The sequence below is a fragment of the Engystomops pustulosus genome, chromosome 6 (assembly GCF_040894005.1).
Source record: "Engystomops pustulosus chromosome 6, aEngPut4.maternal, whole genome shotgun sequence".
In the NCBI taxonomy this organism is placed as follows: domain Eukaryota; kingdom Metazoa; phylum Chordata; class Amphibia; order Anura; family Leptodactylidae; genus Engystomops; species Engystomops pustulosus.
In genome coordinates, this window is record NC_092416.1 from 169949340 (window position 1) to 169966846 (window position 17507).

The 17507-nt window shown below is 43.0% G+C and overlaps 1 protein-coding gene across 1 annotated transcript; it reads right to left on the reverse strand.

Moving 5' to 3' along the window:
* Positions 1-1201: 1201 nt before the first annotated feature.
* CBX2 (chromobox 2) lies at positions 1202-12318 on the reverse strand. The gene is made up of 5 exons (XM_072112318.1): positions 12116-12318; positions 11966-12009; positions 9031-9096; positions 8873-8942; positions 1202-7259 (listed from the first exon to the last, which is right to left on the reverse strand). Exons 1-5 carry the CDS (start codon positions 12185-12187, stop codon positions 6051-6053), a joined length of 1461 nt encoding a protein of 486 aa, XP_071968419.1. The 5' UTR covers positions 12188-12318; the 3' UTR covers positions 1202-6050.
* Positions 12319-17507: the final 5189 nt, after the last annotated feature.

Here is a 17507-nt window from a genome sequence, read left to right on the forward strand (position 1 = left end):
GCAGCCGTAAGGGCCGGCGTCTCTATGTCTGATGTGCCCGGAACCCCACTCCCCTGACTGAAAGCGGACCATGAATATAATTTTTCTGGCTCTAAGCATCAGTCTCAATTTATAATGACATGTTCAGCACACATGCAACCTTATTGTGGTTCCATACTGATTCGCCTGGTGACAGGTTCCCTTTAACAGCAAAATGAGTTTTTTTTCAGGAAATCTGGAAATCCTTATGGGTGTCAAAAATGGTACATATCCTGCTCCCAGTGATGCTCTTGTTGCCTCTGCACCAACACTCCATGCTTGAAAGTATCGGTGGTCACAAGACCAATCAGTGGCCTCAAAGGTCCCCAATGAGGTTACAGGCGCACCGTTTATTTTTACCCTTAACCTTCCCCCAATTCCAAAATACCCCATTTAAAAATCCTTGACCATGAAATTTTTGTTTATTATTTGATTGTAAAAATAAACTAGCTATACTCACCTTTCTATGTCGTTCCTGTTCAGCCCTAGTGTTGTCCATTACAGCTGATTGTTTGTATACAAAGCTCAGAGGTCACGTCACTGCTACAGTAGCACATCTGCTACAGCCTGAAACTCCTGCTGTAGCAGGCACAAGGCTGTGGTCGAGGCATTACAGCCTGCCTCTGTGTACAAACAGAGGGCAGCAGTGACTAGTAGCTGGAGAGAGGCAAGTATATGAAGTTTACAGCATATACAGGCAGTCCCAGGGTTACGTACAAGATAGGGTCCAGAGGTTTGTTCTTCAGTTGAATTTGTATGGAAGTAGAAACTGTATATTTTATAATTGTAATTCCAGACAAATTTTATTTTTTTTTGCCCCAGTGACAATTGGAGTTTAAACATTTTTTGCTGTAATGGGACCAAGGATTATCAGTAAAGCTTCATTACAGACACCTTACAGCTGATCATTGCAGCCTGGGACTATAGTAAAGCATTCAAAATGCTTCAGAGGTCACAGGGGTCTGTCTGTAACTATGGGTTGTCTGTAAGTCGGGTGTCCTTAAGTAGGGGACCGCCTGTATAATTTCTTTTTTTATTCCTGGACAATTCCTTGGAGTAATGAAGCATTTGCAAAAATATATAGAATGGAAATATTAAGAAGTCAAAACAGCCAAAGGTTACAAAAATATTTTATTGATATGCAACACAATACAAAAATGCAAACCTGTATACAAAACCTGTTTACATAAAACTGTTCTAGTGTTTTCAGGAAATAAATTAAAGAGGCGACTAAAAAAAAAAAAACTAAAAGAAGCAAAAAAGGGCAAACAAAGTTAGAATCAAACAGGAATAAAACACAAAAGAAAATATTAACACCATAGATACGGCGAGTCTAACTTTAGAAGGTCGGCACAGAAGCTTTTACTTTACAAAAGTACAGTTAAAAAAATAGATTCTCTCTATGCAACTGAGATATAAAGTCTATCTCTAACACTTACAAAATCGAAAAAGTCTTCAGAAAATATGACTTGCACGAGTCTATTAGAAGGCAAAGGTGAGGAAAGAACGAGATCCTAATAAGATTCACACAGTTATGCAAAATGCTATAAACTGTATATAAAAAGGCACATTTTCCCAAAATTATTGGTGGAAAATGTATGGCTGATGACTTGATGAAGTAATGAGGCAAAAAAAAAAAAAATTATTAAAAACACATTGTTTGGGATTACAAAGGAGTATCCTTCGAACCTCGCCAAGATACAGCGCCAACATTGCCCAATGACTGGGTATGGCAGCAATCAAGTAGGGTTGCAATAATATAGTGTATCCGAAAATCATAGTTCGGTTTATACTCAACAACTGCCATAAAGGTTGTCCAACTTAAACGCAAAGCTACTTTTTATAAAAATTTTATCCTAGAATAACCAAGATAGCCAGTGTCTTGGAGTAGGATGTTGGGGGGGTGCATTGACTTGTCATCTCTCCCTCCCGTTGAAGGAAAAAGAAAACAGGGAACGCCTCTTCTTCGCTAGTGAAATGAAGGGGGATAGCTTCCTCTAAAGAATCTGGCCAAAAACATAATCGCAAAACCAATCCAGGTTTTCTGATGCAGAATACTGTCACCAAATACTACCAAGAAAACTTACTCTTAAGCCAGTTTTCTGTTTAAGTTGGACAACCCCTTCAACGTGCTATGGTTGATGGTTCGATAGGGTTGGACCTTAAGTGCGTCTAGTAGACCGTCTATGAAGGAGACACGGGAACAGCGGAGGTCCCAGTGGTCGGTGACCATCTATACAAAGACCAATACCCTTCTCGAGCAACAGATGCCAAGTGACAACCCCTTTTACAACAAAAAAAATAAAAAAAATAAAAAATTGGCTAAGTTTTGAAAAAGAACACGTTTCATTTACCTAGAATGCAAGTTAAAGACTATAATGAGATTAAAGCCATTGTCGATTAACCCTGTTTCCAAGACTGTATACGTACGTACAGTACAGACTTCGCAAAAAAATAAAATCCTTTAGGCGTGCCCTGGTTGACTCACACATACTCTTTGCCCAAATTCCCCCCCAATCCCGATTTGCAGGATAATTAATGTAGCTGTAAGGCTATATTCACACTGCCGTTGCCCGCCCGTACCGTAGCGGGCAACGGCAGTGTACGGGGAGAGGAGGAGGAGGTGAGCGCAGGTCCTATCTTTTTCCCGGGTACGGAACAGTACGGTGCCGCACGTGTGCTGCACCGTACCGCTCCCGTAGGGTGCCGTGCGCCCATAGAAGTGTATGGGGGATGTATATCGGCCGTATATACGTCCCCCATACGTTAGTGTGAATGTAGCCTAAAGTGAATGATATTTTAACATCTCATCCACATTTTTTGGGGCACCGAAAAAGGGGACATCCCAGGGTCTCAGACAGAGGCTACTTTGTTTCCAACGATTGGCTCTCCTCCGCTCTCGTGTCTACACGGCAGTGCCGTGCTACACCTATGATTTCTGTGTCCATATGCCAGGGGGAACGAGCCTGCATGGGCGCCAATCACGTGAGGCATAATCAATAGGGCACCGCAGCTCCCATCCATAGGCAAATACTAACAGCCTACACTCTGTCGAAAGTCTGAAGAGCAATGCTGATAATGAACTGTTCCTCTAGCCCGCTCCTACTCAAAAATGAAAAAGGCAGGCCTATGTCTAACACATTAGACCATTACATAACACAGGGAGGAAACAGTAACGATAACTAAGCACTTATAACATTTTTTGGTTATCGCTCTTACCACTAAACGCAAGTACCTAAATCAGATATGACTTTGCAGTCCGCCTACAAATCAAATATTTTAACACAAATCTGAAAAGGCACTTGACTCCCCTAACAACTAACCAAGCAGGATGCCAAAAAGTTTCTATGTGGTTTGCAAAATCAAGCGCAAAATAATGTAAGCCATATGCGAAAAACCCTGCTACCTATCGACGCTTACAGAGATCTTGGTAGAATATAGTTTTCACTTGACTGATGCCAACTTTACTACAAAGCCAGAAGAGGCACCATAAGTGGCCACATGAACCACATACTTTCAAGTCCTGGTTGATGCTAATGTTCCCACACAAAAGCTTGGGGTGCACAGCCCCCTAATCTTATCTCAAATTATCATGGGTCATTGGTATATCTGACAAAGTCATCAACAAACACGTATTATCACCATGTAGTAACTCGTAGCTCAACATGTTCTTAATTATATGTCTTCCATAGAGGTAGATAGATCTGGTTTGATAAAAAGGGGATTGTCCTGATTTAGGATCCTGGGAGGGATAGAATTAGACAACCACTTTAAGCTTAGAAATTTGTGCTATGTATCTAAGACATATGCGTTGAGCCTAGGAAAGGAGAAGTAGAATTTCTTGACTACTCTTAACATGGGTAACAGTATTTTACAGATCGCCAACTTTCGTTAGCTCCCCCACTGTGATGTTGGACTACGGTTTGGTTAAAGATATAAAGATAGCACTATGCTAAAAAAAACACACATATGACATTGAAACAACCCCCCCCCCCCCCCATTAGGGGCACTTAAGGAGCTGGATGTTGACTTTCTACCAATTTCTTTACTAAAAACACCGGTATACCCTGATATTCAGAGCTTGTGTACGAGTGTTTGGTGTCCAGAAGGAATAAGTGATGGTCATACAAGCTTTCGACTACAATTTGGGGTGTACAGCCTCCTTAAAGGGTTGTCTCTCCAAAGACACTTCTTAGATGAAATCCCAGAATCCTCCTTTTAAATTACGAGCTGAAGTAGTGTGGGACTACCGTGATGCAAAGAACTGCCAATTATGTGAAACTTTTGGCTTTGCTAGTACGCAATTCAACAGAAGCTACTGGTCTACAAGAATTTATAAGGACCTTTTTGGAACTAAAAAACAACTTTTTCCATCCCGCCTTTAGTCTGCAAACACCTATAATAAGACATTTCCACTGAAATCCAGAAATAACCCATGCGCCAAGCACAAAATCCATCACATTCTCATAAACACCACAAAGTCTGGTTACAAGCCACAACAGAAAGGCACATTCAAGATTTCTAAACGAAACCGTACTTAAGATTGTTTGCATCTTTCTACAATTGACGGAGGCCCCAGAAACCAAAACTGTTAAGGCCAAAGGATTTGTATGTAAACATAAGATGTAAGTGTTAGTGAACAGGAACCACACGCTGTAATCTGGATAGGCTGCCCCCAAACCAAACACTACCGTCAAAACCTTATGTATGGTGCCCGTACAATTTAGAGAGCCATTCCTCGTAACTCTCCAAGTCTTCAGGAAGAAGGGCAATGGTCAATCGAAATCTAGTTGTACACGAATAACTAGAAAATGGTGAAATTTAATCTGTTGAGTAAAGATGGAACATCAAAATATAGAGGAGATCGTTGACTAGTCGAAAGGCTGGTTTTCACGTGGTGGCGTTCGGGAATCTCAACCTGAACCGAGCTTGGCGCGTATCTTCAGTTCATAACAGTTGGGTTTTGTTCGATAAATCCAATGCCGAACTAAAGTGATGTGGACTTCAGAAGTCAGTGGAACCAGCCAAAGGCCATATTAGATTGTCATATTAGACTTTCACCTAAAACTCTGCTCATAAGGTCAAAGGCTTCTACATATCTGGGATATGAAGTCCCATTACGAAAAATAAAAAAAATAATACACAGATATAAATTATAGCATTGCCTGCAAATCTATTTTGGACTCCATGCTATTGATACGCTTAGTATCCACCCTAGGAGGGGGTGTGAACAAGGCCCAAAGTGTTTTCCACTACATTCTCACCGAGCGAGAGAATAAAGGTAGCCAAACTCCTTTGCAAAAGCCAATCCACAGATTAGCGAATGTCTCTCAAATACATGCACCTATAACTAACGTCACATGGACAGATCTTCTACTTCAGCCTATTCAACAATCACTGCTATTACACCCAAAAATTACTACATTTTTGGCAAATTCCTTTAGCTTTTAAGAACATTTAAATATAAGAAAATGTCATTTCTTAGTTTCTTTTAAATATCACTTTAAGGCTTTGAGATCTATTACTCTTGTCTATTGCTCTGATTTGCATTTTAGTCACAAAAAGTGCTAAATGAATAAGGCAGAAAAGGAGAGAAAAAAACAGCTGGAGAAAAGTAGATAAAGCACCTACAGAGCTCCCCTTTAGGGTCCTTTAAACAGCAAATAAAATCCGCAAGCAATCTAAACGATTCCGAGATATATCCCTAAGGTGACTAATAACCGAGTATACGAACTCTGCTACGGTTCTTAAATCAACTCTTCCAGTTACATCCTGAAGGCATCGTCCATGTCGACAACCGAGACTCCAAAATCATGCACCATGTAGAGCTGGTGGTTGTCGAGAATTGGACACAGGTATTCCTTATAGAAGCTACATTAAAGTACAGCTTATGTCAAAGAAATACTGAAAACTGAAAAGCAAAATCACGCTGGATAGCTATAAGCCAACATCTTGATAAACCTTCTCAAAATGTATGGGTTTGTAGGATGAGCTTATACATTTTGGTTGTATACTGCCAAGACGTTCTCCTCTCAATAAGGTTGCATGTTAAAGAAGCCAACACTGGTTGGAGACTCCTTTACAGTGACTGTGATAAGATTGGCAGTGACGTCAGTCACAAAAACATGCTCGAGCAGACTGCGAGCCGGCTTCCAGTCTTGGCTAGCCTGGACGGACATGTCCTGGCTGGAAAGAGATGAATCATGGTCGGAGTCCAAACTGCTATCATCTCCGGTGCTCAACTCTGCTAGATCCTTTCGAGGCTCCGATTGCTGTCCTCTCGCGACAGTAGGAACTTCTCTTGGCGACTCTGTAATCCCAGTCCTTACTTGGTTTACCCCTGCACTTTTTCTACCCACTTTATCAGTCTTGCAATCTGTGGCCACATTGTGTGAAGGAGGGTTGCTGTTTTTCTGAGGAGCAGTGTTATTTTTCTGAGAGGCGTGCAGACTTAACGTTCCTACGCTCTGTCCACCTTGAGGCTTATTCTGGAGAGTTAATGTTTGGTTGCTTTCCCGGTTAGATATTCCAGCCCTCGGAGCAGGCTGGGTTATCGGTGGACTTTTGTGCTCTTCGGTATCGTTTAGTTTTACCGTTTTAAGGGCAGGTGGGCCAAGGTCAATCTGCATTTTGGAGGCCCCCTTAGATTCTGGGGTCTGAAGGCTTCGTTTAGGTTGCAATGCATTGTTGACAGGCCTCCTGCCTGCCTGAGGGTTGTTTTGGGCTATCCGGTTCATATAATGCACAATTGAGCTCTGCCAGCTTAAGTTTCGGTTGGAATTACCATTGAAGGGACTAGGAGAGTTTTTTGCAATGTTGGAGAGAAATTCTGCAGACAAATTTCCTTGTCTATTATTGCTGGAGACAGGTATATCTTTGGAGTTAGATTTAAGAGTGGAGAATCCTTGTGCATTTTGGGCAGCCTGTAACTTTTCAGCTGCACTTTTAGGTCCAGGCTTTCCTTTGGTCCTTCTTGGGATCTTCTGGTCAGGAAGTAATGGCTTTCTTCCCCTCTTCTTGCGCAGTTGCTCTTTTAACTCCGGCCGGACGACCACGGCTTGTGCTTTCTTTTGGGGTACTGGGTGGGAATCTCTTGGTCTGGGGCTGTGCGGAGTTTCTGCATCGCTGTCATCAGACGAGGAGGAAGACGAAGATGATGAAGAGGATGACGAGGATGAATTAGAAGAGGACGAGGAGGAAGAAGAGCTGCTCGATTTGGGTTTTGGGGGCGCTTCTGACTCCTAATACAAAGAGAAAAAATTTGATACTCTACAATCAATATCAAGCTGAACAGGAGAGAAAAACGATTAAAGGACTTAACTATTAATCATGAAAGCACCGTTTTACAGATTCCATAGAAAACCATTTTGAGCAGTAGACAACTTTTTTTTAACCGTGAAAAGATTAGTCTGTCCCATGGGACACGGCAGCTGTGCAACACATGTCTGCAAACTCGAAACAATTGTAGCTAAATCTCAGCATGATGGCCTCAACAATATACTGAAACAGAACTGATCCATCCCCAGACAGGTAGAGGTCATGGAGATGGCAATAGCATGACAAACATCTTCTCCTATGACCTCTTGGAGGGGCGTAGCAAGGTCTTCCAGCGTGACAAACAAAATCTTGGAAGCAGGAGATCTCCTTCCTGTGGCTGCATGAAGCTTGTTCCAAGCTTTTGCACGTAGTTACATAATTATACAGGTCGTTGACCTACCCACAAAGTGCCTCAATTAACTTAAACTTCATGCTGATTGGCTGCCCTCGAACAGGGCAACAACCTGTAATCAACAGTCACATAAACATCACTTGGTTTACTCGAGAAGCTTCGCTGGAATACTCAACAACTCCTTGTGAGTAACCAAAATGGCAAAGCTCCAAAGTTTCTGTAATTGCCTCTCTATGGAAGTTTATGGAAACAATATATAACTCCTAAACACTTTAGAAAGGTGGAGAAAGTTCTATTCCCAACTCAGTTTTGAAAGGCTGGGATAGAAATAACTTAATAGGAAATCTACCACCAGATTTACTTGTGGTAGACTGTCCCCACTGTCATGCTGTCATACCTTCGGGGGTCTTCTGCATTGGTTTTCGGCCTCTTTGTAGGGTGCGTTTGTCCAAGAAAACGATTTTCTAAAAATACGATAATGAGCCGAAGGAACTCAGGCATACCCCAGCTGAGTTTCTTGGATAAACGGACCTTACAAAGTAGCCGAAAACCGATGCAGTAGACCCCCCCTAAGGTAACGAGCATGACAGTGAGGACAGTCTACCACCAAATCTGGTGGTAAGGGTCTTTTAAAAGGAAATCTACCATCAAAATCCATGATGATAATCCAGAGACATTACTCATAGATTCTGGCACCGTGACTGTGGTAATCTTCTTATATTAGTTATCCATGGTCTCCTTCCTTCTAAAAATCAACTTTTAAAACTATGCTAATGAACCAGATGCCTGTAGCTCTGCCTCACCTTCAGCACATGTGCAGTGAGCACTTCCTGCTGTATTCTCTGTGCTTAGGGAGCAGGGCGAGTCTGTAAAGCCAGATCACAAATGGTACAAAGAGTAGCCCTGCTGGCTCCTTAGCATAAAACTAGATTTTTATAAGGAAGGAAGGCCACGGATAACAAATATAAGAAGATTACCACAGTCACAGGGCCTGGATCTATGAGTAAGTGTCCCTGGTTAATCCAGCGTTGCAAAAACATGGTTGTTTTCTTCCATAAACAGCGCCGCAGCTGACCATGGGTCATGCATAGTATTGCAACTTCATTTCTATACAGCTGAGCTGTAATAACAGCACTGACCATGGTCAGATACATCACAGTCCCCATTAGCTGGATAGACACTTACCACATTTTTACGTGGTCTCCCACGTGGTCTTTTTCCTCTTCTTCTATTTCGCAGCTCTTTCTCCTGTTCTCTACAAAACAGCCAGGATTTTATTACAGCAAAATATTGGAGGAAAGCTCCCCACACAAAAGTGATATACGAGTACACAGGCCTCTTACCTCTTCTGGAATGCCAAAAGAAGTCGAGGGTCAAGAATGTTCTCCTCCGGCTCCCAACTATTGTGTCTGTGCAAAATAAAGAAATAAAACATCTAACTGGGCCCCACAATAACCAGATCCCATCACAGGGATATTAGCCGAAAACCACAAAAGTCAATATTTAGCCCTTTTCTAAAATTGGGGGGTAGGTGTAAAACTGGAAAGCCAACATTTCTTCTCCGAGACATTGCAGTAGGAGGTCAACTGCATATAACAACTGACACACACGTCTTTGTGTCATCCTCTGTATAGGTGTATAGTGGGGGGTCATCTAGCACTGGACACCTACTCTAATCACCTGTTTGAAGAGATTGATATGTTCAGATGAGCATTACAGCCTCACTAATGCAACCTCACTATTAGAGAAAGTTTTCACACAGCTGATCGACACTGGTCTAGGGTGACAACCCGCCACAAAATCAGACCTATCCTAAAAACGTTTAACCCCAAAATACACCTTAAAAGCGATTTTCAGATGACAAGGTTCCAATGTAACCTTCATTTTCCATCGACCTCTTCACAACTATGTTGTGGGACTAAGGCTGCGTTCACACATTCAGTTTTCCAGATGCAGTTTTTGATGTCCAAACCAGGAGTGGAGGAACATCTTCTCTAAATGATTCTCACCCATTCTCTGAATGTTCTCACCCATTATAACCCACACCTGCTTTTGGCTTCAAAAACTGCACATGGGAATGCACATAGGGCTATCTGCACACGTTGCGGATTGTAAGATACTGGGATCTGACGTCATTTCAAGCAAAAATCTGCATTATGATGCCGATTGTCACGCTCCAATCAACTTCAATGTATAAACAACGCACACAGAAAGTAATAAAAAGATCTTTATTTTATTTTCCGACATGAGAAACAATTTCCGTGCTGAAAAAAACCCCAGCATTGTCTATATGACTATTTCCAAACCACATTCACTTTACTGCCACCGTGTTACGCTGCAGATTTTCTGCACCAAAATCCATGCATAAAATCTGCAGCCTGAGCCTGCGTTCACACCTGGCGTCTACATTGTGTTTTTAAACACAATACAACAGTGAGGAGAAATGTCTAATTACGTTGCTGTTAACATTATGTTTACAAAAGGTGTGTTAACATTGTATCAACAAAATGTGTTTTGTAAATGCAAATGTAAAGGGAACCTGTCTGGGTGATTTGGGACACTAAGACCCCCCCACAGGTCCGTATGGACTGGAGGTTTACTGCCCCAAATCACCATGTTTGAATTTTAGCAATTTACTGTTAAAAAAAAAAACAAGTAATACTCACCTTATCCATCAGCGCCTTTGTGTTTCGGCAAATGCAGCTGGAGCTTTACACCCCGGCTTCATTGTGCAAGTGATGTACAGAGAAGCCGGGATATTATCCCTGCATCGGGAGAAGATATGCCGGCTCGGGATCTCCTGATACAAGTTCGATGTGCCTCATCGGACTCATATTCAGGCAATTATAAAATGTTTTTTAGTTTTATTTTTTACTTACAAAAACTTCAAAAAGGTCAATTTGGGACCTTAAACCACAGATCGATAAGGACCTGTGGTTGGTTTACAGGACCGAATTGAGCTGACAGGTTTTCTTTAAGGGTGCATTGACACGTGGCGTCCTGGCGCATGCGGCAGTGCGTTTTCCAGCTTTGACAACTTCGTTTTTCTTCATTGCTGGAAGTGTAATCAGCCGTGTTAACCTTGACACGCAGCTGCTTACACTTCAGCGATGAAGTAAAACGCTCTAAAAGCCGGAAAAAGCATAGTAAGGGCGCTGTCCCACGTTGCGTTTGCAGACGCAAACGCAGACCAAACCACGCCCACTGGGGCGGTCCGCGGTCCGATCGCATCGGCGATTTCCATAGAAACATAGAGAAACGCCGATGCGATTGGACCGCGGACCGCCCCGGTGGGCGCGGTTTGGTCTGCGTCTGCATTTGCAAACGCAACGTGTGACAGCGCCCTCACACAAAAACAGAACACATGCGTCGGGACACCACGTGTGAATGTGCTCTGACAGCAATGTAATTAGGTAAATCTCCTCTTCTGCGTTTCAAAACTCTTCCTTAATCACCTATTGAAGATTGCGTTTACATCACATCTGTTAAACGCGAACTTACTTTGATCGGTGATCCCCTTGCGTTTGGAAACACAATGCAAACCCCATGTGTGAACACGGCCCAAGTCTTTTCTGCCGTCATTGGCACGAGAGAAGACTTCACGACACACGGGCTGCAAATCACGGACCGAGAAACCGATGTTAACAGCCCAGGATATGCGCACTATATCTGAGAGTCAATCTCGTAAACCCACCGGGGAAAACACATCAGAGTCACATCCATCATGTGAACATAAACTAAGGCGACAGCTACATGTGCAGGTCCTACTGAGGAGACACTTTACTTTCTCTTTCAGCCTCGTGCATCTAAGGCAACTGTATTTCCATCAGCACGTGGGAGCGACCACCCTCCTCTTCACTTCGGGGGTCTCCCGATCCATGGGGTACTTAACCCCTGAACTATTACGCTATATTCAAATACAGTTCTACTATAACAGCTACCGATTGCTGCCCCTTTAACTAGGGGAACATATAGTAATATTTTACACAACAATACAAGTGCATAAACGTGCTACGTGATTGGCTAATCCATAAATATTAGACAGGGGGGGTGTGGTCAGACTCTAATCTCAAGCGATCCCATACTATCAGCCTAACCGATCCCGCTTTACCACAACCGTTACCTACAGGTGTAAGTATATTTATCTTTAGGACATGCTACATGATTGGACGGTCAAGGGGGTGGGTGTTTCGGACCCTGATTGTAAGCAGTAAAGTATAAGTGGGGTCAATTTAAAGGGAAGGGCTCATGCATGAGACAAAAGCCCCTGCTACTTACTTGGAGGACCATCCCCTCCACTTCACCAGGTATTCTGCGGTGCCCTGCAGGAAAAACACAGATAAGGGGGGGTGGGGGTCACTAGTTGATCCGAGGGTTAGGGGCGGGGCAATAGTACCGGGGGCTGCAGATGGGGAGACCCTACGTTACCTTCCGCAGCCTCTTGCTTAGGATGCACTCCGCCGCGAAGACCTGCTCCCCGACAGCGCTCAGTTCCTCCATCACTCCCTGTTCACACTGGACGCGGCCGCTGCGTCTCTCCCCTGCACGCGAGACAACAACGCGAGTAGCAGCAGCTGCAGCACACACAAAGCGGCGCGGGAGCGAGCGGGGGGTCGCGCGCCTCTTCTTCGCCGGCGACCAATAGGAGTTGTGTATAGGGCAGGGGCGGGGCGCCCGGCGGCTCGGGATGTGAGAGAGGCAACCGGCGGCGCGCCTCATTTACATAAAAGCCGCCCACATTCCAGAATGTAGGCGGGGTCTGTGCGCTGTGAGAGTGAGGCGCCAGCTGTGGTGAGGGCGGGAGCGCTGAGGAGAAGCCGCAGCCTCAGTTACCTCAGAGTGTGAGGAAGGGGCCGCACGTTACACCGCAGTGCACACTGTGAGGCAAAGCGGCTGTGGGTTATCACCTTTTATCGTAATGGGCAGTATTTTTGACAGGAATTATTTCTATTAAGACTTTCTTCATCTCTTGATGCTGAAGCCAATTTTCTGTTTTTTTTACTTTTGGCTTAACCCCTTCAGATTTAATCCATTCAGGACCAGGCCTGATTTTTTTTTTTAAATTTGCCCTGTGTCATTATAGGAGGTTATAACTTAGTGACGCTTTAACATATCCAGGGGATTTTGAGATTGTTTTCTCAGCACGCATTGTGCTTCAAAGTAATAGAAAAATTTATCTTTTGTGTTTAGTTATGAAAAAAATGAAAATTTGGCAAAAGTTTCTAAAAATTATCGATTTTCAAAGTTCAAAATTTTCTGCTTTTCAGGCAGATAGTGACAGCACCCAAGGAACTTTATAACTAACATTTCCCAAATGTCTGCTTTACAGCGGCATAGGGTTTTATGTATCCTCTCTCTTTTTTAGGATGTTAGGAGGTTCAGAATTTTGGGTACAATTTTTTTAAAATTTTTATGAAAAGCCAAACTCTTATTTAGAGGCACCTGCTCAGCTTTAAGTGACTTTGAGAGGCCAAAATAGCAGTGAAACCCCTTAAATCATGCCATTTTAGAAACTACACCCCTCAATGTGTAAAAAAAAAAATCAACTTTAAGAAGTGTGTTAACCATTTAGATGCTTCACATGGGTTTAAACAAAATGGAGGTATAATTTACAAGCTGTAATTTATTTTTTTAGACAATATAATAATTTTGGCCAAAAATGAAACCGTCACAAATAAAACTCCACAAAGTTTGATGCCCAATTTCTCCCGAGTCTGAGGACCCCCCATATGTGGTGGTGACTGCTGTATGGCCGCACGGCCGGGGATAGAAGGGAAGTAGCGCCATTCAGAGCAGATTATGCATTGTCACATTTTACAGGCTACAAAATGTTTATTTTTTTGTAATTTGGACATACGGGGGATTATTTTTTTGGTGGATGAGATCTGCTTTTCAGATACATCATTTACAGGGGGTTCAATAGCTAATCAGCTAATCAGATTTTATTAACTCTTTCTTGGTGGTGGTTAAAAAAAATCATTAATTCTTGTTTATGGTTTTTAGCATTTTTTTTCCCCATATGTTCACCATACCATAAAAATAATGTGTTATCTTTATTTTATGGTTCATCACGATTACAGCGATACCCCATTTATATAGCTTTTTTATGGTTAACTTGTTTTGCAGAATATAGAACTCATTTTGGGAGAAATTTGCTTGTTTTTGCATCGCTATGTAATAATGAGCAGAACATTTATATTTTTTTGTTTACAGAGCTGGTTTGGAGCTTATTTTTTGTGGGACAAGCTGTACTTTGTCTTGGTATCATGTTGGGTTAAATTTTAATTTTTGATCATTTTTTTATGCGCTTTTTATGAGGTCAGATTTTTTTTTTTAAATGGTGTTCACCGTACGGGTTCAGCGACAATTTTATTTTATTGTACAGGTTGTTACGGACATCATGATACCCAATATGTCGTGTTGGGATCCTATGTCCTATCTCCCATCTGTTATCCGGCAAACAGCAAATATTTACCAAGATCCAGGCTTCTCTGCAGTCTTTTTCACCTTGGATCCTGTAAAAAGGATGCGGCTGATGGCTGGTTCAAGCAGCAGAATTTTTATTTATTAAATTATTTTATATAGTTCCCTTATAAAGAATGGCTGGACCATTATACAAACTTTTTACCTCTTGTGTCACCCCCTTCATCCTCATAGACTGTAAGCTCTTGTATCCCCCCTTATCTTCATAGACTGTAAGCTTTTGTGTCACCCCTCATCCTCATAGACTGTAAGCTCTTGTGTCCTCCCCTCATCCTCATAGACTGTAAGCTCTTGTGTCCTCCCCTCATCCTCATAGACTGTAAGCTCTTGTGTCATCCTCTCATTCTCATAGACTGTAAGCTCTTGTGTCAACCCCTCATCCTCATGGACTGTAAGCTCTTGTGTCATCCCCTCATCCTCATAGACTGTAAGCTCTTGTATCACTGCCTCATCCTCATAGACTGTAAGCTCTTGTATCACTGCCTCATCCTCATAGACTGTAAGCTCTTGTGTCAACCCCTCATCCTCATGGACTGTAAGCTCTTGTGTCATCCCCTCATCCTCATAGACTGTAAGCTCTTGTGTCACCACCTCATCCTCATAGACTGTAAGATCTTGTGGCATCCGCATAGACTGTAAGCTCTTGTGTCCCCCCTCATCCTCATAGACTGTAAGCTCTTGTGTCACCTCCTCATCCGCATAGACTGTAAGCTCTTGTGTCACCTCCTCATCCTCATAGACTGTAAGCTCTTGTGTCACCCCCTCATCCTCATAGACTGTAAGCTCTTGTGTTACCCCCTCATCCTCATAGACTGTAAGCTCTTGTGTCACCCCCTCATCCTCATAGACTGTAAGCTCTTGTATCACTGCCTCATCCTCATAGACTGTAAGCTCTTGTATCACCGCCTCATCCTCATAGACTGTAAGCTCTTGTGTCACCACCTCATCCTCATAGACTGTAAGCTCTTGTGTCACCACCTCATCCTCATAGACTGTAAGCTCTTGTGTCACCCCCTCATCCTCATAGACTGTAAGCTCTTGTGTTACCCCCTCATCCTCATAGACTGTAAGCTCTTGTGTTACCCCCTCATCCTCATAGACTGTAAGCTCTTGTGTAACCCCCTCATCCTCATAGACTGTAAGCTCTTGTGTCACCCACTCATCCTCATAGACTGTAAGCTCTTGTGATTAGGGCCCTCAATCCTATTGTTTCATATCACTGTTTGTACTCTGTAATGTAATATAGGTGTATATGTCCCCTATGATTTGTAAAGTGCTACGGAATTTGATGGCGCTATAGAAATAAAGATTATTATTATTATCCAGCTCAGGTTGATTGGGCCTTTCTGGACAGTTCAGGAAGCTCCGTGTAATGTGTTTATGAACTGCCGCCAGGCTGCACCCAGCTTTCCAAAGGTCCTGAATTTTATAATAGTTTTTTTTTAGCAAAACCACTCGGTTCAGCGATTAAGCAAGATATGTTTCTGCATCAGTGAAGCTACAGCATTCTCCAGGTATGTTTTGTTCACAATGCATTAAAACAAATGGTATATTTCCTTTAAGTACTACTCTATGTCCTCTTTATACTCTACACTCACCGGCCACTTTATTAGGTACACCTGTCCAACTGCTCGTTAACACTTAATTTCTAATCAGCCAATCACATGGCGGCAACTCAGTGCATTTAGGCATGTAGACATGGTCAAGACAATCTCCTGCAGTTTAAACCGAGCATCAGTATGGGGAAGAAAGGTGATTTGAGTGCCTTTGAACGTGGCATGGTTGTTGGTGCCAGAAGGGCTGGTCTGAGTATTTCAGAAACTGCTGATCTACTGGGATTTTCACGCACAATCATCTCTAGGGTTTACAGAGAATGGTGCGAAAAAGAAAAAACATCCAGTGAGCAGAAATGCCTTGTTGATGCCAGAGGTCAGAGGAGAATGGGCAGACTGGTTCGAGCTGATAGAAAGGCAACAGTGACTCAAATCGCCACCCGTTACAACCAAAGTAGGCAGAAGAGCATCTCTGAACGCACAGTACGTCGAACTTTGAGGCAGATGGGCTACAGCAGCAGAAGACCACACCGGGTGCCACTCCTTTCAGCTAAGAACAGGAAACTGAGGCTACAATTTGCACAAGCTCATCGAAATTGGACAGTAGAAGATTGGAAAAACGTTGCCTGGTCTGATGAGTCTCGATTTCTGCTGCGACATTCGGATGGTAGGGTCAGAATTTGGCGTCAACAACATGAAAGCATGGATCCATCCTGCCTTGTATCAACGGTTCAGGCTTGTGGTGGTGGTGTCATGGTGTGGGGAATATTTTCTTGGCACTCTTTGGGCCCCTTGGTACCAATTGAGCATTGTTGCAATACCACAGCCTACCTGAGTATTGTTGCTGACCATGTCCATCCCTTTATGACCACAATGTACCCAACATCTGATGGCTACTTTCAGCAGGATAATGCGCCATGTCATAAAGCTGGAATCATCTCAGACTGGTTTCTTGAACATGACAATGAGGTCACTGGACACAAATGGCCTCCACAGTCACAGATCTCAATCCAATAGAGCATCTTTGGGATGTGGTGGAACGGGAGATTCGCATCATGGATGTGCAGCCGACATCTGCGGCAACTGTGTGATGCCATCATGTCAATATGGACCAAAATCTCTGAGGAATGCTTCCAGCACCTTGTTGAATCTATGCCACGCAGAATTGAGGCAGTTCTGAAGGCAGAAGGGGGTCCAACCCGTTACTAACATGGTGTTCCTAATAAAGTGGCCGGTGAGTGTATATCCTGAATCTAGTACTGTTCATAAATGTAATTAATCATGAACTTCAATCATAAGCCATCTATTTAGGAAAGCCGTTCACATTCCCTAACTGCATGAAGCCCTCCACTAGGACTACTGTCTAGACCAGATCTCTCAGTCAGTGTAGGCCTGACTGGCCTGGCCTCCAAGCGTTCTACAGCTGAATTCCCTCAACCCCCTGGAATCCACCATTGCAGCCTGTACTGATTTTTTTTTTTTTACAGGGAGAATAACCCTGTTGCCATGATCCCTTGAGAAAAAAAAAAAAGTTGGTCGCCCGACAAATATCCTATATCTAACCCCCAACCCATGTAGTCAGGAAAAAAAAATTTCATACACCAGATACTTGCGTATAAGCCAAGGCTTACATTATAATGTCCATAAGGTCTAATAAAATGTACACAGCAGAGCTCCCCTTTAATGTAATTGTGGAAGGTCCTGTATGACCTCCCCATAATGCTTGGTCATGTTCCTGATGAGTTGACAGATGTTCTCCTGGAGGATCTCCTCCCAGACCTGGA

What these genes read in the sequence shown, in the direction of transcription:
- CBX2 (XM_072112318.1), bottom strand. Translation starts at nt 12,187, where the DNA reads ATGGAGGAACTGAGCGCTGTCGGGGAGCAGGTCTTCGCGGCGGAGTGC. An exon ending in TAAGCAAGAGGCTGCGGAAG is followed by an intron (nt 12,010 to 12,115) that starts GTAACGTAGGGT and finishes TTTTTCCTGCAG; the next exon opens with GGCACCGCAGAATACCTGGT. An exon ending in TGGAGGGGATGGTCCTCCAA is followed by an intron (nt 9,097 to 11,965) that starts GTAAGTAGCAGG and finishes TATTTTGCACAG; the next exon opens with ACACAATAGTTGGGAGCCGG.